This window comes from Mustela erminea, chromosome 12 (genome assembly GCF_009829155.1).
Source record: "Mustela erminea isolate mMusErm1 chromosome 12, mMusErm1.Pri, whole genome shotgun sequence".
Taxonomy (NCBI): domain Eukaryota; kingdom Metazoa; phylum Chordata; class Mammalia; order Carnivora; family Mustelidae; genus Mustela; species Mustela erminea.
In genome coordinates this window covers 21,493,691-21,513,795 of record NC_045625.1, presented here as the reverse complement: position 1 = coordinate 21,513,795, position 20,105 = coordinate 21,493,691, and the positions used below count along the sequence as shown (strand labels likewise).

Below are 20,105 nucleotides of genomic sequence, written 5' to 3'. Positions count from 1 at the left end.
CAGAGAGCCCGATGCGGGACTCGATCCAAGGACCCTGAGATCATGACCTGAGCCGAAAGCAGCGGCTTAACCCACTGAGCCACCCAGGCGTCCCATCTATTTACATATTTTTAGATTGGCATCTAAAATTTTCCATTATAAATAACTGAAAGGGAGAAATTTTGACAGCAAATTCTATTGTAAATATTAGCAATTTTGAATAAAAATGGGGGCACCTGGGTGGCAGTTAACATCCAACTCGGTTCTGGCTCAGGTTGTGATCTCAAGGTCTTGAAATCAAACTCGGGAGTCGGGCTCTGTGCTCAATGTGGAGTCTGCTTGAGATTTTCTCTCCCTCTCCCTTCACCCCTCCAGCTCATGCTCGTTCTCTCTCTCTCTCTCTCTCTCTCAAATAAATAAATAAATAAATCTTAAAAAAATAACAATAAAATAAAACTCTGTTACTTCTTTAAACTATATACATAGCACTAAATTCTATCCCTGAAACTAATAATACAGTATATGTTAACGAAATTGAATTTTTTAAAAATTTTTAAAAGATTTTATTTATTTATTTGACAGACAGAGATCTCAAGTAGGTGGAGAGGCAGGCAGTGGGGAGCGGGGGGAAGCAGGCTCCCTGCTTAGCAGAGCCCGATGCGGGGCTCAATCACAGCACCCTGGGATCGCAACCTGAGCTGAAAGCAGAGGCTTTAACCAACTGAGCCACCCAGGCGCCCCTTGAATTTATTTTTTAAAGATTTTATTTATTTATTTGACAGAGAGTACAAGCAGGGGGAACAGCAGGAAGAGTGGGAGGGAGAAGTAGGCTCCCTTCACAGCAGAGAGCCCAATGTGGGACCATCCCAGGACCCTGGGATCATGACCTGAGCCTAAGATGGACACTTAACTGACTGAGTCACCCAGGTGACCCTGAAACTAAATTTAAACTAAAAATTAAAAAATGGGCTCCTGGGGCCTCAGTGGATTAAGCCTCTGCTTTCAGCTCAGGTCATGATCTCGGGATCCTGGAATCGAGCCCCGCATCAGGCTCTCAGCTTAGCAGGAAGCTGGCTTCCCCCTCTCTCTCTCTCTGCCTGTCTCTCCACCTACTTGTGATATCTCTCTCTCTCTGTGCCAAATAAATAAAATAAAATATTTAAAATAATTAAAAACATATATGTAGCATCTAAATAAGATTTTTTATTTTTTAAAAGGTAATTTTTAAAAAAGGTTTTATTCATTCGTTTGACAGAGAGAGACACAGTGAGAGAGGGAACACAAGCAGGGGGAGTGGGAGAGAGAGAAACTGGTTTCCCACTGAGCAGGGAGCCAGATGCGGAGCTCAGTCCAGGACCCTGGGATCATGACCAGAACCAAAGGCAGCTGCTTAACTGACTGAGCCACTCAGGCACCTCAAAGAATTTAATTTTCAAAACTTAGTACATATGTATGTATTTTTTAAATTTAGCTACAATTGACATATGGCGTTATATTCCTTCTAGATATACAACCAATATATGTATATATTACTAAATGATTACGACAGTAAGCTTAGTTAACATCCACCACCACCCATAAAGGTTTTCTTGCAATGAATTTTAAGATCTACTCTTTTAGCAACTTTCAAACCATAAGGTTTCGTTAATTGTAGTCACCATGCTGTACATTATATCCCTAGGACATTATTAACTTGGAACTGGAAGTTTGTACCTCTTGATCATCTTCACCCATTTTGCACACCCCCCATATTATACCATATTTAGCAGCTTTTCAAGGCAGCTTAGCCTCTCTGACATCTCTCAAACATCAAGCATTTCTTGCAACTCCCTCCTCTCTTGTCAACCCTGACTCATTATTCTTCTACCTTATTTTTTAAAGATTTTATTTATTTATTGGAGAGAGAGGGTGTGTACACATGATCACGAGCAGGGGGAGGATCAAAGGGACAGGGAGACTCCTTACTTGAGCCCAAGAGTCAAAATCGGGCTCCATCCCAGCACTTCCACCCCCTAGAGATCAAGACCGGAGCCAAAGTCGGACACTTCACTGACAGCCACTCAGGCACACCTTGTCTACCTTTCTAAAGTTTGCCTGATACCCTCATCATTTCCCCTGCCTATATCTTTATGTTCCTTATCAGCAAACCCTTCCTGTGAAGCACTTACTAATATATAGTTAAGGCGTTGTGGGCCACAGAGTTTCTGTAACAACTACTCAACTCTGGCATTATAAAATGAGAGCAGTCATGAATACTACAGAAACAAAGGAGCATGGTCGTGTTCCAATAAAACTTTATTTAAAAAAACAGTGGGGTGATTCAGACTAAAGACCATAGTTTGCTGATCTCTCATCTAGAAGCTTCCTGAGACAGGGAGACTAGGAGACGAACACTGGGGACCTGTATGTCTAAACATTTCTGTAATCTCCAACTGAAATACCCAGGATGAGCAGGATAGAATTCCAGGTTGGAAATAACCACTCCTCATCATTTTGAAGGTATTTCTCAATTTCTTCTACCTTCCCCAGTGCCTTGTTTCCTTTAGCTCGGTTGGATCCACTAGCCTCCAGAGGTAGGGTTTTGCCTTGAGATTTTATTCACACTCACTGAACTATTTTACTTCATTAGTAACATTTTTTCATTTCTAAAAAATAAACTCCGTTTGAAGAAATTGACCACGATGTTTTCCAATTTCCTGTACTAAGGAATACTTTTTCTTAGAATTTGGTACCAGGAAAATGAATCTCAGGGAAACACTTATGCTGTCTTTTATGAGACAATAGGCACTAAGTAATCCATTGTGATTCATTTTTCATCTTGACTATTAGTGTCCAATTGCATTAAACTCTCATACCATATTCAATTCATTTGTATCCTCAGATGTTTAATAAAAGTGAATAAATGTGAGGGAACAGACAATAGCTATTTTGTTAGCTATTTCAGCACTCCAGACTGAAGGGAAAGAAACAGATTTTCTTTTAAATGGAAGGACACCAACATCACACTGTGTAATAATATATATCTAGATGGGAAATAGATCAGTGCAGCCATCTTTACGAAATATAACCTGCCATTTGGTGCATTTGTTCTCACCCATCAGTATTTGCAATAAATCACCCAAATACTACCCCTACCATGTCCTGGATCTTTTTTACTTCGTCACCATTTAGACCACCATCACCGTCCCACCTGGATGATTGCACAACATCCTAACAAAACTAGTCTTTTTGCCTCCAGTTTTCTCTCTCCAATCTTTTCTCCATCCCAAAGCCACAACAGCTAAAAAAAAAAAAAAAAAAAAAAAAAAAAAAAAAAAAAAAGCCACTTATTTGATTAAGTATTCCTTACCATGCTTGCTCTGAGTAGAGATCCCACCACATTGCTTACAAGTGAAACTAATTGATCTGTGGTTTTTTCTTTCTTTACTGATGTGCAATCCACAACTCTTTACCCTGATGGTTGCATTTAATCAAATGTTACAGTTTGGTCACAGTTCCAAGAAGGAGTCATTTTTTTTTTCTTGGAAATTTACTCATATGTAGCATGTCACTTACTTACAGAATATTTCAACTAGTGTAGTGTTGTCCAAGGTTCACCCACAATGAGTTGTGGAGAGGAAGGTCCTAAAATTTGTATTCAAATGAAGAATGCCCCATGATTCTAAGGTGCATACAGTATGAGAGCCACTAGAGTTTCTCTGACTTGCCCAGTTAAACTTAAGAGCCAATTTTCTTTCATGTCCCTCTGCTTTCTCCAGCTTCTCCTTGATGTCAGATTTTCAGCTTGACAAGAAGAGGCGGGTAGAGGAGAAGAATATGTACTCAGACCTGGGACTGGGATAGCTTCTTTTTTTTTTTTTAACATTTTATTTATTTATTTGACAGAGAGAGATCACAAGTAGGCATAGAGGCAGGCAGAGAGAGAGAGGAGGAAGCAGGCTCCCCGCTGAGCAGAGAGCCCGACGGGGCACTCGATCCCAGGACCCTGAGATCATGACCTGAGCGGAAAGAGCGGCCCAACCCACTGAGCCACCCACGTGCCCCGGATAGCTTCTTTTTGACTGTGAGAGTTTCTTCAGCTTGGCTTGCTGCCTGTGAGATGAACCCAGTGGTTCATTTAGTTGAGTTTGCTCTATCTTTTTAAAGACTCGGGGTCTTTCAAGCTAGAATGTTTTTCTCTCCCAACTCCACCCCTCCAAAAGTCATCTTGTTATTAGAACCTTCCAAACAATCCTTCTGCAGTCCCCTAGCCCTTTCTGCTATGCCCCCAGGAATCCAGGCAAGTGCCAATTCATAAATTCAACAAATCTACTGAACCCTACTATGCACCAGGTACTGCTATGAGGCTTGGAGATTGTGTCTCATGGAACAAACCAGATAAAAATCCTTACTCTTGTGGAATTGATATTCTAGTGAAAAAGAGAGACAATAAAACAAAACAAGACAGACAATAGGAAACAAATAAGAAAATTGTGTGTTAGAAGAAGAAACGGGAGTGGGGAGGGGTGGCGTTCCAATTTTAGCAGTGTGGTGGAAGAGCTTCATTGAGAAGGTATTAAGGGGTGGAAGAGTGAGCCATAGGGCTACCTACTGGAGAAGCACGCAGCCAGAAATGCCAGGCAGGTTGGAAGAAGAGGGAGATCAAGGAGACCTTTGTGACTGGAGCAGGGAATTCTATGAAGAGATCAAGGAGGTCATGGGTGATCAGATTCTATCAAGCTTTTTAAGCCACTAAAATTTGGGTTTTCACTCTGAGTGGAATGAGAAGCCTTTGCAGGATTTTAAGCAGAGAAGGGGCATACTCTGTTTCACGTTTTTAACCACCTCTCTGGCTGTAGTGTAAAGAATTGACAAGATCAGAAAAGTGCGTTCAATGGGCTATTGCAATAGTCCAGGGGAGGCATGATGGTGTTTTGCAGCATGGTGGCAGGTGTGAAAATCATAAAATTAGTATTCGTTCAAATGCAACTTGCGGCATTAACTATGGCTTACATTGAATGCATCACTAATCTGCTTCTGCAGTGGGTTTTCCCTGCCTGAATTTCAGGGAAAGGTAAAGAGAGGAAGGAGGAGGGATGGTTTGACGTTACCAAGGAGACCGAGCATCATGAATCTGAAAACCTGAGATGGTTCCAGGCCTTTAGGCCTCTGGCGCAGCAATAATTCTGTGGCCGAGCCCACCAGTCGTTTCCCAATGACCATGCGCAACAGGCCAGGTGGGAGCCTATGGAAAACACAGGACTTTCGCAAAGCGGGACAAACGCATTCCGGGAATCGTAGTTCTGCGCCTTTACGCAGGCGCAGTGGCCCCTCGCCGGCTTGCGCGCGCAGGTCCTGCAGGACCAGTTTCTAGAAGCTCATTGCGGTGGCGTTGGTCCTGACTGCAAGTGCTGATGCAGGTAGCGGTTGTCCCGGGCCCCTGATTTCCCGGCCGCGGCCAGCTCGCCGGCTCCGAGCATGCACCCGGGGCGGGGTGGGTGGAGCGTGGGTGGGGAGCCGAGCGACCTCTCCGTGCACTCCCGATGCCGCAGCTTCGGGGGGGGGGGGGGGAGGGGGGCACTGTCCTGAATGACGGAGCTTTTCTCCATCCCTTCCCTGCGCCTACGGTCCTAAAACTTGGGTACGCTGACATTTTGGGCGGGAAAATTCCTTGATGTGTGTGCGTAGAGAAGGGGGCCATGCGGTGACTGCAGGCTTTTTAGCAGCATCCCTGGCTGTACCCGCCAGGTAGGTATCAGTAGCGCTCCTCCTTTCCAGTGGTGATGACCAAAATGTCTTCAGCGCCCCCCTCCCTTTGAGAACTTCTTTCTGCCTGCGCCACATTTTCGCAGAGCCTCTGTTGTAGGCCCCCTGGAGACCGAGACGAGTGTCTTCGTCACCGCACAGCGCCAGGTGCGGTGCAGCGCGGTGCAGGTACTCGGTTGGCGCTTAATATTTGGCGGAGGAGTAAGTGACGTCATGCATACATGTGTGCCGGGCTGTGCTCGGAGGTGGGTACTGACTGGTGTAATGGTTGCAACAGGGGGAGAGAGCGCTTCCACCTGCCGCATTGTAGCGCATTTCGCTCAGGCTGAATTGTCATTTCCTGGGTGTTATCTGAGGGTGGGGACCCTGCCTGATCTGTCCACGCGTGTCCCCGTAGTGTCCTGATAGCCAGTTATTTGCAGAATGAAAGAACACATGTAATGCAGGTTGGGATCAGTGCAGAAGAGCACTTGGGGATTAGAGGAGGCTTTGTGCAAGAGGTGACCGTCGGAAGGAGTCAAGTTTAACGGATGAGTAAAAGTTTGGTAGGAGAGGGAAAAAAGGCAGCTTCCAAGGAGAGGGAATGGCTGGGTGCAAAGGATGGTGGGTGTGTGGGAACGGGGATTGTTCTTTCTGGCCGCAACGTCCATCGGGCAGCTAGAGCTCAAGAGGTGAGGTCTTCAGGGCAGGGTGTCTGATCTTCGTTCGGGGCCTCTGTATTTGAATTTTACCTTGAGACGGATGAGGGGTGATAGGACCCCGGCTTGCGTAGGCTATAGTGTGGTACTGGATTGAAGAAAGCTGTGTATGGGTAGTTTAAGTAGGATAGAATGGAGAGGCCCTTAGGAAATAAAACTGCCAGAATTTGGTTATTGGTTGTGTGAGAAATTTGAGAGGCGAATAGGAAATCAGGCTTGTGAGTTGAGCGCCTGGTGGGAAAATGGGAGGCCGTTCACCACAGCAGTTCAGGAGATGTTGAGGAAATTTGTGACTGGATTCTCTTGTAGCAGTGAGCCTTTTCTCATGTGTTTTGCTTATGAGGAGTGTTTAGTCTGAAGAAATTGTTTTCTTGGAGGGCATCTTTTTTTTTTTTAAAGATTTTATTTATTCTTTTGACAGACAGGGATCACAAGTAGGCAGAGAGGCAGGCAGAGAGAAAGGAAGGGAAGCAGGCTCCCTGCTGAGCAGAGACCACCCCCCCCACCCCACCCCCCACCCTCTTGCTGGGCTCAATCCCAGGACCCTGAGATCACTACCTGAGCTAAAGGCAGAGGCTTTAACCCACTGAGCCACCCAGGCGCCCCAGAGGGTATCTTTAATTAGCATTCAATAACTCCTCTGCTTCTCACCTAGACCTTTGATGGAGCAGCTGGGCAGGGCTGTTCTAGGCCTTCTGTGTGTGTCTGCATACATCTGAACCAAACCAGGAGCAATGTTTTATAGGAGTAATTTGTTTTACTCACTGTCTTCTGTTTTTTGACAGTTTCTGCAAGACTAAGCTGAATGCTTGGAACCCTTGATATTTCGCTGTCTATAGTGCCTGCCTGTTGGTGGACTGTAGTGACCATTCAACTAGAGTCTAAAGGAAATTGGATTCCTGCTGCTGACCCACAGTGCAAGCTGTAGTATCCTTGAATAAGATGACAGCCATCTCCCCAGACCCTCAGACCCTGGCCTCAAGTGAACCAAGCAAGGTCCTAAGAATGGATACTCCGGGGGATCAAGAAGCTATCCTGAGAGGAGACAGTAAAGACCCAGAGACTTTCAGACAGAGATTCAGGTGGTTTTGTTACTCAGAAGTGGCTGGACCCAGAAAAGCCCTAAATCAGCTCTGGGATCTCTGCATTCAGTGGCTGAGACCAGACATCCACACGAAAGAACAGATTTTAGAGCTTTTGGTGTTTGAGCAATTCCTGACAATTTTGCCTGGGGAGATCAGGATTTGGGTAAAGTCCCAGCATCCTGAGAGTAGTGAGGAAGTGGTGACCCTGATAGAGGATTTGACCCAAACGCTTGAAGAAAAGGAAGGTGAGATTTATAGATGGTGGGAGGAAGCGGGTGCGACCTCCTCGAGGTGTGAAAGTGAACTCCCCCAGAGAAAGCAATTGATTGCTGAGTCTCAGTTTGGGAGTGGGACTGGCTCTGAATCAGTCCTGTCTTTTACTGTGTAATCTTGGGCAAGCTACGTAACCTCTTGGAACCTTCTTTTTTTTTTTTTTTTTTAAATCTGTGGAAAGGGATTCCCATCTGCTTAGTCTTTTATGAGGGCTTATATATGATAAGGTATAATACTAATTTCTTTCCTTTCAGCCTTGAGTAAAAGGGAATCTTAGAACATGGGAGCGAAGGAAATGACTTGCACACGTTTGGAGTCAGAGGCACACCGTCCAGGGCAGGTCTCAACTCCTGCCTCCCGAGTGTGGGGAGCAGGTTTCTAGATTGGGGCGCCTGCCGTCTGCGACAATGGAAATGCATTGTGCACTGTTCGGGCTTCGCATTAAGCATCTGAAATGTGACCAGGGCAAATAAGGAATTGAATCTTAAATTTAAACAGCCATGTTTGCTGGGCAACATCCGGGCAGGAGCCGCTGACCAACATTAAAATTCCATTATTATACACATAACAATGTATAAACTATAAACTGAATCGTAATATAGCATCATAAAATATTGGTAGACTTATGGGGTGGATAGCCCTGTGAGGGCATGGGGTCCAGGTTTTATAAAATCCCATTAATATGCTGCCCATGTCCCCAGTATGTGTATCAGATGAACTACCGTAAAGCTCTCAGTACATATGTGGGACAGTTTGCATTCTACCAAGAGTTCCTGGATAGGGAAATGGCATTTACCTCCGCAGAGTTCAACTGCGGTCATGCAGCTAATTGGTATGTTCATCCTTGGGGTTGCCTGACCTCTGACTTATCTGTCATGGCAACACGGTGCTTCTCCAAAATTAGAGCCTCTCAGCGGAAGCCCTTAGCAATAAAGAAGCTTGTGAATTTATTGCTGTAGCATTCTGTAAGAACAGTTCCCTTAAGAGTCCCTTCTATATAATTCTGATTCTTAATTCCTTTCGATTATCTAATCAATAAGCTAAAATTCTTTTCATAAGAAAGTAAAGCGTGATTTAAAAAATACATAACCCTTATCAGAAGAAGAGCTCTTGACATCTCAGGGTATGTAATATATTTAGTTGATATGTTCAGGTTCCTGATTTCCATCTTTAGGCGTCTGCTGGCAACCCTGGGAGAGGAGTGTGTTCCTGAGACCAGTTTGGTGCTTTCATTCAAGAAGCAAGGCATTGCCTCTGCAAGGCATTGTGCTAGGAGTATGAAGAAAACCAAATTAACATATAAAATGAATATGCTGCTTTACCTTAATACAGCCTACGACTATTTTTCAAATAACTATTATGCAAATAAAACACATTTAAACTGTAGGCGTGTGGATTGAATGAAACCCGATTATTGTGAGCTTAGCAATCGAAGGCTGTTTTATGGAATAGGGGGAAAAGCTGGGATTTTAGAAAAGAGCGTGTATGTGGCTTTTATCTCTGTTTTAATAGGAGTGGGAAAAACTTTCTTCTGACCTTTTTCTGCAGAGAAGTATGTGTAAGAATTTCTAGTCTGAGCAATGTATTTGAAAGACTAGAGTGTCCTTTCCCCCCTTCCTAGATCCGGTCTCTCAAGAGTCTGTTATTTCCCAAGAGGAGAATCCTGAAGAAAAGAAAATGGTTTCTGTCCTTCCAAGTACTGAGTCCCGGGTAAGCTTCCTTTCACTGGTTTTCATTCTTAAGTGAATACTTACTGAGCTCCTACAGAGTGGTATAAAGATATTAGAATCATGAAGACAGTTTCCTTCACATTCTTCAAACTCATTCTTTTTTTTTTTTTTTTAAGATTTTATTTATTTATTTGACAGACAGAAATCACAAATAGGCAGAGAGGCAGGCAGAGAGAGAGGGGGAAGCAGGCTCCCTGCTGAGCAGAGAGCCCGATGCGGGGCTCGATCCCAGGACCCTGAGATCATGACCTGAGCCGAAGGCCAAGGCTTAACCCACTGAGCCACCCAGGCACCCCCTTCAAACTCATTCTTTAGGTGCTGTTTTATTTGAGTTACAAGGATTTGTCACAAGTCTGACTCTAAGAAAAACAACAAAAAAAAAAGTTGACTAAAATTCTAGTTATTCTTGATAAAATTGGTCAAGTGGAAATAGAATTATATTTCCTTACTGCAATTAAAAATGTCTCCAGCTGAACGGTATTGGAAAATAAAAAGCAGCTCTCACAATGCCTGTAAAAAGATAAGAATGTCTAATCATGCTGTTGTTAGTAGTTTTTTATATTCTAACCAAAGGAGTAAGATAAGAAGGGAATGAGGTAAATATTGGTATGAAAAAGACAAATGTGTGTTATTTGCAGATAACATGGTCTATTTGGAAAACCTCTGAGAATCAACAGGTATTAAAACTCATAATAATTGAGAAAAGTGGCTAGTTACAAATCAATTAGAATAATTTGCAATGGTTACAAATCACTTAGAAAAAAATTATTTTTGTAAAGATTTTATTTATTTGAGAGAGAGTACACAGGAGCACACACATGCGTGAGCAGAGGGGAGAGAGAAGAATGCTCCTCACTGAGCAGGAACCGGATCCAGCACTGGGATCACGACCTGAACCAAAGGCAGACGCTTAACTAACTAAGCCACCCAGGCACCCTGAAAAAAAAAATTCTTACTCACAGTAGTAATCGATACTGCTATAGTAGACTGATAATGGCTGCCCCAAATGTGCCCAATTCCTAACCCCTAGAACCTGTGAGTGTTAATCCAATGGAAAAAGACTGTATTTTGTGTGTTCGTAAGGAATCCGTGACGATCAAGGATGTGGTTGTGAGCTTTTCCAGAGGAGAGTGGAGGAGGCTGGAACCTTTTCAGAAGGAACTCTATAAGGAAGTGCTGCTGGAGAACTTTAGGAGCCTAGAGTTTCTGGGTAAAGATATCTGTTTATGATGTAATGTATAAGCTGTATATCTTTTTGTCCACTATCATTGAAAGATAAGTGCTATGAACTGTGTTGGCTGGGCATGCAGGGTTGATAAGACTAATCCTAAAAATGATTTCTGAAAATGTACTTTTCTGCAATGTTTTCTCTAAAAAAACATTGAACTGGAAATGTTGAGTATCACTATGCTATCATCAAGACATACCTTCCCCAGTTCCTCCTGGTTTTCCAGGAAATATGTCTGTACTTGACAGCATTCTCTTTCCTGGAGAACCTGAGGCTGTGTATGAATGTTGGAACATCTTTGCCCTGTGCAGAAACAGTCATTTTTTATTCTTTTCTCTATGAGCAGGCTTTCCAGTTTCCAAATTAGATTTGATTTCCCAGTTTAAGTGGGTTGAACTGCCATGGCTGCTGGAAAAAGAAATCTCAAAAGGCTCCAGACCAGGTGAGTCGATGAAAAGCAAAGAAATTAAAAGAGTTGCTTAGCCAAGTCATTTGTGAAGAGCCTTTGAAATATATTGGGTGGGTTAGATGCTAAAATAGACGGTGATTAGAATAGACCACTTGCCTTCCTGGGATATTCATTTTATTGGAGAGACCATTCATTTAGGTCCTCTGAGAAGTAGATACCAAGACGTGATTGGCTATGCCAGGGACTTACTGGGGAGAATTGCAGCGAAGGAAAACGGGGAGACCGGTGAGAGCATAAGGTGAGTGTAACACCTGTGAATGAGAGAGGGAGGGAGGGAAGGCTAGGTAGGAAGTGTCTTAGGTTGATGTGCAGTGTTTTGTTTTTTAAAGATTAATTTGAGAGTGGGAGAGCATGAGGGCAGAGGGAGAGGGAGAAGCAGACTCCCCACTGAGCAGGGAGCCTGACATGGGGCTCGATCCCAGGACCCTGGGATCATGACCTGAGCCGAAGGCAGATGCTTAACCAACTGAGCCACCCAGGCACCTTATGTGCCATTTAATAAAGTTTTGGCAAGGCCAAAAAAGAGTTCACCAGCCGGAGTCCTCTTTCTGGAGTCCTTTGTCTCTCTGGGCCTGCCTGTGTCCCTGCTGTACTTGCCATTGATTGGGAGCAGCTGTGGGAAAGTGGCTTTGGTGTCGAATCAGCAGCCGTGGGGGCTGAGTAACTCCGCAGAGTTGGAGATCTGAGCAGTGCATTTCTGGGTGCGCCTTAATACGGATATCAAACCACACAGTATTAGTGATGGGATGAATGGGGAACACAGGAACAATGGCTTACTTAACGTTTAAGTTGAGTCTTGAAGGAGAAGGAGGAATTCATCCAGTGGACAGCCTGGAGAGTATAATCTCATTTTTGTTAAAGGGAAAAAATGTTTATATGCATGTATATATCTAAATATATAGATATAATTTAATTTTTTTAAATATGTAAATATAGATAGTTTTTCTTTTAATGTCTGGAGAACATTCCTGTTAATCGTGGTTATCTCTAGGGGATTACATTTTTTCTTCATCCTTCTCTTACCTTAAAATTTAACAATAAATATACTGAGTTTATAGTTAAAAAATAAGTTATTGCTTATATATCAGTACATTATTTTTTAAGAGAAAACCAATAATTTCACTTAGCTCTATTTTATCTTAACCAAAGTCAGACTGTTGGTTGTTTTCAGTATATGTACCTAAATAAAGGATATTATTTTTTAATATAAATGGTATAAATGTGCCCCCCTTCCCCCAGAAGCATTATGTAGATGTACAATTTGTTTATTTATTTTTTTTAATTTTTCAATTTTATTTTTATTTTATTTATTTTTTTTTTTAAAGATTTTATTTATTTATTTGTCAGAGAGAGCAAGCGAGAGTGAGCACAGGCAGACAAAGTGGCAGGCAGAGTGGCAGGCAGAGTCAGAGGGGGAAGCAGGCTCCCTGCCGAGCAAGGAGCCCGATGTGGGACTCGATCCCATGACGCTGGGATGATGACCTGAGCTGAAGGCAGCTGCTTAACCAACTGAGCCACCCACGCATCCCTTACAACTTGTTTAAAAAGTTAACTTACAACAGATAGAAGAAAACACGTAGACAAAGCAGAGTCGATAACTATAATTTAATAAAATACTTAAGCAAATCAGTAAGGAATGCTGAGTCTGTTAAAAAAAAATGGGGGAAGAACTTGAGCAAATAGCTGACAAAATTAAAAATAACTGACAACACTAAATTTTAAATTGCTACAAATTTGAAAAAAAAGTTCCAAGTCATGATCAGTGATGAAATATACATTTAAAGCAATAGTACTGAGACACCTGAGTAGCTTAGTTGGTTAAACTTCCAACTCTTTGTTTCAATTCAGGTCATGATCTCTGGGATGTGAGATCGAGCCCCGCATCAAACCTCTCATTCAGTGTGAAGTCTGCTTGAGTTTCTTTTACCCTCTCCTTCTACTCCTCCCCTCTGCTGTCTCTCTTTTTTTAAAATAAATCTTATAAAAAAATGCACAGATTTTTTAATAAGGGTTAACTTCTGGGGAATAGAATTTTGTGCTTTATAGTTAACTCTTTAAAAAACAGGTTTTTGAAAGTGATGGTGTGACCTCATGATTAAGAGCCAAGTTGAATGATGCTCAAAGTTCTGAAGAGAGTGTAATTAGAGTATGATATTGGAGAAATCTGTGGGGATTGTGGGACTTGAACCTGAGGCCCTGGGTGTTTCTGTTCAGGAAGGTGCCACGGGACTGCACTTGAGGACGAAGACTGAAAGAATGGGACTGAAATACCGTAGTGTGGGAGGGACAGTGGGTGGATGCCCACTTAGAGTGTATCCCTAAGGTTGACTGTTGTAAGCTTTGAAAGTTTGGCATTGGCAGTGCTGCATGTCTATGATGGGATTACCATTTTTCTGTAAATTCAGTGCTGTTCGGCTGCTTTGAGAAGCAGTGGGTATAGGGATCAAAAGTATGGGCTTTGGTGTCAGAATATATGAAAAATCTGGCTCTGTTGCTTACAACACATGTGACTTGAGGCACGCTACTTGCTCTTACTCTTCCTCTGTGTGTGTAGTTGTCACATCCACAAAACAGGGCTAATGTCAGCACCTACTTTATAAAATTTTTGTGAAGATTAAGGGAAATACAAGCAGAGTGCTTGATACAGGGGGCTGGCCTTTACTAAGCATTCAATAAATGTTTGTGCTGTCATCATTATTTAGAAAGAAAATAGAGGGGCGCCTGGGTGGCTCAGTGGTTAAGCCGCTGCCTTCGGCTCAGGTCATGATCTCGGAGTCCTGGGATCGAGCCCCGCATCGGGCTCTCTGCTCAGCAGGGAGCCTGCTTCCTCCTCTCTCTCTGCCTGCCTCTCTGCCTGCTTGTGATCTCTCTGTCAAATAAATAAATAAAATCTTTAGAAAGAAAATAGATTGGCTCTAAAGAGAATGAGTTTGAGCCTATTACAGAAATTTGAAATGAGGGTGAGAACATGCATCTTTATTCTAACTATAAAGCACAAACTTTTCATTTTCCCCAATACTTTTCTTAACCCATTCTAACTATAAAGCACAAACTTCATTTTCCCCAATATTTTTCTTAACCCCTATATTTACCTAGTTTCTCTGTATTATTTTCTCCTTCTCTGTGTCCTAAGATTCTGAAAACCGTCCAAGCTCATATTCATAATGTTTATAGTCACTCCTACCTCTTTCCCTATCTCAGTCCCAAAAAGGACAGCTTCCTTTATTGCAAACGGGAGACGTTCTATTTGTTATTTCTTTTAGAGTGTGAGCCTAGAGGTGAATTGAAGGAATCCTCTCAAAATCAAGATGTTCTAGAAGAATCAACTTTAGATAAAATAATAGAAAGATGCCTAATGGGTGGTAATTATGGCCTGATGGGAGAGTCCCGGAAACGTAGCAGTAAGGAATATTCTCAAGTGGCAGGCACACAAAAGAAAACTCATGGGAGAGGCAGTAAGGGTGAGGAGTTTGACCCAGAAAAGAGCCCCTTTGGAAGTAATTTCAAGCATACCTCAGAAATAATTAAACATCTGAGAGTCTACTTAAGGAAGAAGTCTCGGAGGTATAATGAATGCAAGAAACCCTTCAGTTTTCATTCAGACCTTATTCTGAACCGCAAAGAACACGCTGGAGAGAAGCCACGGAAATGTAACGAAGGCAGGAAAGTCTTAGGTCACTCTTCATCCCTAAGCGAACATCAGAAACATCAGAAAATGCATTTTGGCGCGAAGACCCAGAAGTGCAGTAATTGTGGGGTAACGTTTACGCGGAACTCATCCCTTAAGAGAAAAAACTCCCCTTTGTGTGAAAAATGTTGGAGAAATTTAAATCAAGATGCAACCTTAGATAAAGATGAGGGAGCAGAGGTAGGAGAGAAGACCCATAAATGTAGCAAATGTGGAAAAGCCTTCGGCTATAGTGCCTCACTGACCAAACATAGGAGGATTCACACAGGGGAGAAACCCTACATGTGCAATGAATGTGGAAAAGCTTTCAGTGACAGTTCATCCCTCACACCACACCACAGAACCCACAGCGGAGAGAAACCCTACAAATGTGATGATTGTGGAAAAGCTTTCACCCTGAGTGCCCACCTCATCAAACATCAGAGAGTTCATACCGGAGAAAAACCCTATAAATGTAAAGAATGCGGGAGACCCTTCAGTGACAGTTCCTCTCTTATTCAGCATCAGCGAATTCATACTGGAGAGAAACCCTACACGTGTAACAACTGTGGAAAATCCTTCAGTCACAGCTCGTCCCTTTCCAAACATCAGAGGATTCATACTGGAGAGAAGCCCTATAAATGCGGTGAATGTGGAAAAGCCTTTAGACAGAATTCTTGCCTTACGCGACATCAGAGGATCCACACTGGAGAAAAACCCTATTTGTGTAATGACTGCGGGATGACTTTCAGCCATTTTACGTCCGTCATTTATCATCAGCGACTTCATTCAGGAGAAAAGCCCTACAAGTGTAACCAGTGTGAGAAAGCCTTCCCTACCCATTCACTCCTCAGTCGCCATCAGAGAATTCATACTGGCGTAAAGCCGTATAAATGTAAGGAATGTGGGAAATCTTTCAGTCAGAGTTCATCTCTTAACGAGCATCATCGGATTCATACTGGAGAGAAGCCCTATGAATGTAATTACTGTGGAGCGACCTTCAGCCGGAGCTCAATCCTTGTGGAACACCTAAAAATCCACACTGGAAGGAGAGAATATGAATGTAACGAATGTGAAAAGACATTTAAGAGTAACTCAGGCCTCATCAGACATCGGGGATTTCATTCTGGAGAGTAATTCTTGAAATACAGTAAGGTGGTTGGGGGGGGGGGTGTGGAGTCTCATCAAATTGTCCCTTATTAAAAACCCAGGGTGGAAACGACCACCACATTGATCAGTAGCTACAACTTGAATGGGTTGGCAGCTGGGAAAAACACTTTTTGCCATTCACCACTCTTCTTTGGTAGATTGTAAGTAGGGTTGGTAAAGTTAGTAAAGTAGAGTTGGTAAACGGATGAAAAGTGAAGAAAGGGTGAGATGCGCAATGATTCCGAAAGATCAAATGCAGATTTAAAAAGCAAGAGGAGTGCACGAGACCCACTGATGAACCTTTTTTTTTCTTCAAGAGATTTCCCTCTTCTAGCAAGAACTGGTCTCAAGTCATAACCTAGGTTCTGGGTTCTGTCCCAGTTTGCCAACCAGCTCACTGCATAACCTTGGACCCATCATTTGACCTTTCTAAATTTGGGTTTTCTTCACTGGTGGCAGGAAGGGGGTGGGGCTGACAATTTCTAAGTTTACCTCCGATCCTCTCTGAAGCTGTGGGAATAAGCTAAATTGGAATTTGCAAGTTTCGGTAGTAGAAAAGCACTTATTTAAGATTCTGAACTGAGAATGTGGTATACTCTTCAAATGCCAGATGCTGGAATCCCTAGAATATCAACAGGAACGAGTCGGCAGAGCTCACACGGTGTGTCTTCAGGGAATGTTTTTATTGGACAAAGTACCCCAACCTGTTTTTCCCTCTGGGCTTTGACTGAGGGGATTTTAGGAATCTAGAGGGCAAACATTGGAGCCATCTCAGCCATGAGAGTACCGGTCCTAGGAAAATGGGTTGGGGGCTGGGGAGGGGGCGGTGGGGAAGGAAGCGGGTGTTGAAAACAGAGCTATTCTGGATGGATTATCTTTTGCGAAAGAAAATTCTATTTTTTTAAAAGCTTGTTTATCGTAAGTACAGCCCCCCTATAATCAGAGTGCAAACATGGTGTATGGCAAAGGTCACAAGCTAAGATTGAGCCGTTTGATGTTTTGGTTGATCTGCATGGTAAGATGTGCGTGTGTGTGTGTAGGTGGGTGGATGGGTGGAACTTGTCACCATTTAAAATTTAAAAATTAGGAGATTTCATACCAAAAAATAAAAGGCTTGCCTTGAAAAATTATAAGGGCTGTTAACCCTGACCCATACTTCAGTGGAGTAGTCCACTGGTTTGGGGTAGCAGCTGCTGCCTTTACACAGGGAATCTACTCTTCTACCAGCCAAGTTCTCTGATTTATAGGACTTGACTTGCCCTGACTATAGGAACTTGATACTATGGTCCCCTGCCATCTAGAGAATATGTATCCTAAAGTCTAAAGAGACTCCCCCGATAGTCAAATACAGCGGAAGAATGTAGAAGTCCCACAAAATAACTTCTCAGTTAAGTGCTTTGTTGTGAAATTAGACTTGAAGAGAGCAGTTATTAGTGGATTATTTCTTGTGACGAATCTCATCGGTGGAGTGTGAATAACCATTTCTGACTGAAAGAGGAACTAAAACCCTGAGTCGGGTGTAGGTCTCAAGTCCTAGGGTTCTGGAGGCGCCCTTCTGATTCAGCGATGGTACCAAGAAGTGCATAAAGTTGAAATCTGAGGTCGCTCCCTAATAAAGGAGAACGAAAACAGAAAACTTGGCTTGTGGAAGTGAAGAGATCCTGAATGCTGATGGAGACTCAGCAATATTTGCTGCGATTTAATGGGTATAGGTTTGCGATACTACCTCTGGATAATGCTTTTGGTTTCTTCCTTATACCCCCACTCCCTGCCCCCACCCCCAGAGGCCTGTAGTTCAGATACTGCTGTATGGTATGTTGGTCTGCATAATTGTCACTAAATGGACCGACCAGAGACATTCTAGCCATGAAAAGAAAATGGCTTAGGAAGATCATTCACCTGGGCTTTTTTTCCAAACATACATAAACCCTGATTTTTTTTTAAAGATACAGTTTATAGAGAAATACGTAAAGTTCTTGAGACGAGGCTTCTTCCAGGATGTTCACTAGTTACAGCCTCCAACATTCATAAGAGGAGGTTTTATACCAGTACCAGCTGGATGTCTGGAACATAGAGGTTCTTTTTTTTTCTTTTTTTTTTTTTAAGCAAGTTTTTTGGGGTGGAAATTACATACAAAGGTCATTTCAAGTGTACAATTGGTGAGTTTTGGCAGACTCACTGAATTGTACAATCATCACCACAGTCCATTTTTAGAACATTTTATAAACTCAGTAAGATCCCTCAGCCCCGTTTACAGTTAACCCCCATTCCCACACTTAGCCTCAGGCAATCACTCTGTCCCTGTCGAGTTGCCTTTTCTGGACATTTTATACAAATAGGATCATATGTGGTCTTGTGTTTTTCATTAATGTATTTTCTAAGTTCATGTTGTAGCACATCGGGCCTTTATTTTTATGGCTAAATGAGACCCTATTTTATGGATATACCATATTTTGTCCATTCACCAGTTGAAGGACATTTGGGTTGTTTACAGTTTTTGGCTGTTCATAATAATGCTGCTTTGAACATTGATGTGTAAGTCTTTCTGTAGACACATTTTCATTGTTCTTAGGTAGATGCCTGAGTGGCTGGCCCACAGGGTAAATTTTGTTTAACTTCCTAAGATATTGCCAAATTGTTTTGTAGGTGAGTACATGATTTTTCGTTCTGAGCAGCGCTGAATGACCCCTACAGTCAGAGAATATAGATCTTAAAATCTGAACAAACTCCACTGATCGTGAAATGCAGGAAGAGAACGTAGAAAATCATACAGAGTAACTTTTCAGTTTTGTTTGTGAAATTAGACCTCAGAGGAATGGAGTATGCAGGGACTAGTGGATTATTTCTTAAGAATTTCATTGGCAAGGTCTGAATAGTAATTTCTTTTTTTTTTTTTTTTTAATTTTATTTATTTCTCAGAGAGAGAGAAGGGGAGAGAGCGGGCACAGGCAGACAGAATGGCAGGCAGTGGCAGAGGGAGAAGCAGGCTCCCTGCCGAGCAAGGAGCCCGATGTGGGACTCGATCCCAGGACGCTGGGATCATGACCTGAGCCGAAGGCAGCTGCTTAACCAACTGAGCCACCCAGGCGCCCCTGAATAGTAATTTCTAAATGAAAAGGAAACTAAAGCCCTGAGTCAGTCAGGTTTCTGTACATCCTCACTGACTCTTGTGGTATTGTCTGCCTTTTTCATTATAGCTGTCCTAAGGGTTGAAATGCTATCTCTTTGTGGTTTTAATTTACATTTCCCTGATGGCTAATGATGTTGAGAATCTTTTCAGGTACTCAATAGCTATTCATTTATCTTCTTCAGCAAAATGTTTATTCAAGGTTTTTTCCATTTAAAGAGTTAGGTCTATTGAGCTGTCATATTTTATATTCTACGTGAAAGTCCTTTCTCCAGTATGGAGAAATACTAGACGTGGAGAGCTGCCTCAAACTCTACTGCATGATATTTATAAAAAGCTTGTTTTTAATAACTACTTATCTATAATTGCCTAAAGGATAGTCGATGCGGGCCATCAACTTAAGTACTTAAATTTATTTTTTATGTCCTATCAGATAATCAAGAGATTTTAAACTTCTTTTGATCTCTTATCAAATTGTTCTTATTAACAAAATTAGCAGTATTTATTAATACTATTAAAACCAGTATTTAACTTAATGCTGTTTAGGTACATTGACAGGTATTAAAATCAGCCCTTTAACATATTCTGTCTACTTTGGGCGCCTGGGTGGCTCAGTGGGTTAAGCCGCTGCCTTCGGCTCAGGTCATGATCTCAGGGTGCTGGGATCGAGGCCCGCATCGGGCTCTCTGCTCAGCAGGGAGCCTGCTTCCCTCTCTCTCTCTCTGCCTGCCTCTCCATCTACTTGGGATTTCTCTCTGTCAAATGAATGAATAAAATCTTAAAAAAAAAAAAAATATTCTGTCTACTTTAAAATAAAGACCTTGTTTTTCACAGTGTTTCTTCTTAATGAGTTTCCACTGAAGAAACTACTGTCAGGTTACAGGACAGGATAAAGCTTCGCCTGTCAGTGATTCTTTTTTTATTTACTTACTTTTGAATTGGTTTTTAACATAGC

General features: G+C 42.4%; 1 protein-coding gene across 2 annotated transcripts; it reads left to right on the top strand.

Moving 5' to 3' along the window:
• The first annotated feature begins 5,291 nt into the window (after nt 1-5,291).
• Nucleotides 5,292-19,730, top strand: ZNF483 (zinc finger protein 483). Of its 2 annotated transcripts, XM_032308452.1 has the most exons (8): nt 5,325-5,378; nt 5,737-5,892; nt 7,208-7,752; nt 9,402-9,490; nt 10,591-10,720; nt 11,085-11,180; nt 14,471-18,898; nt 19,124-19,730. In XM_032308452.1, the coding sequence occupies exons 3-7, from the start codon at nt 7,365-7,367 to the stop codon at nt 16,009-16,011; spliced, it is 2,244 nt and encodes a 747-aa protein (XP_032164343.1). In that variant the 5' UTR covers nt 5,325-5,378; nt 5,737-5,892; nt 7,208-7,364; the 3' UTR covers nt 16,012-18,898; nt 19,124-19,730. The 2 variants fall into 2 exon arrangements, with proteins under 2 accessions (XP_032164342.1, XP_032164343.1); XM_032308451.1 differs by lacking the exon at nt 5,737-5,892 and having other exon boundaries at nt 5,292-5,378.
• Nucleotides 19,731-20,105: the final 375 nt, after the last annotated feature.

Bases quoted from the DNA above. Each gene is read 5' to 3' on its own strand.
- ZNF483 (XM_032308451.1), top strand. From the start codon at position 7,365: ATGACAGCCATCTCCCCAGACCCTCAGACCCTGGCCTCAAGTGAACCA. The intron at 10,721-11,084 runs GTAAAGATATCT...CTCTATGAGCAG, and splicing joins TAGGAGCCTAGAGTTTCTGG to GCTTTCCAGTTTCCAAATTA. The intron at 11,181-14,470 runs GTGAGTCGATGA...TATTTCTTTTAG, and splicing joins CTCAAAAGGCTCCAGACCAG to AGTGTGAGCCTAGAGGTGAA.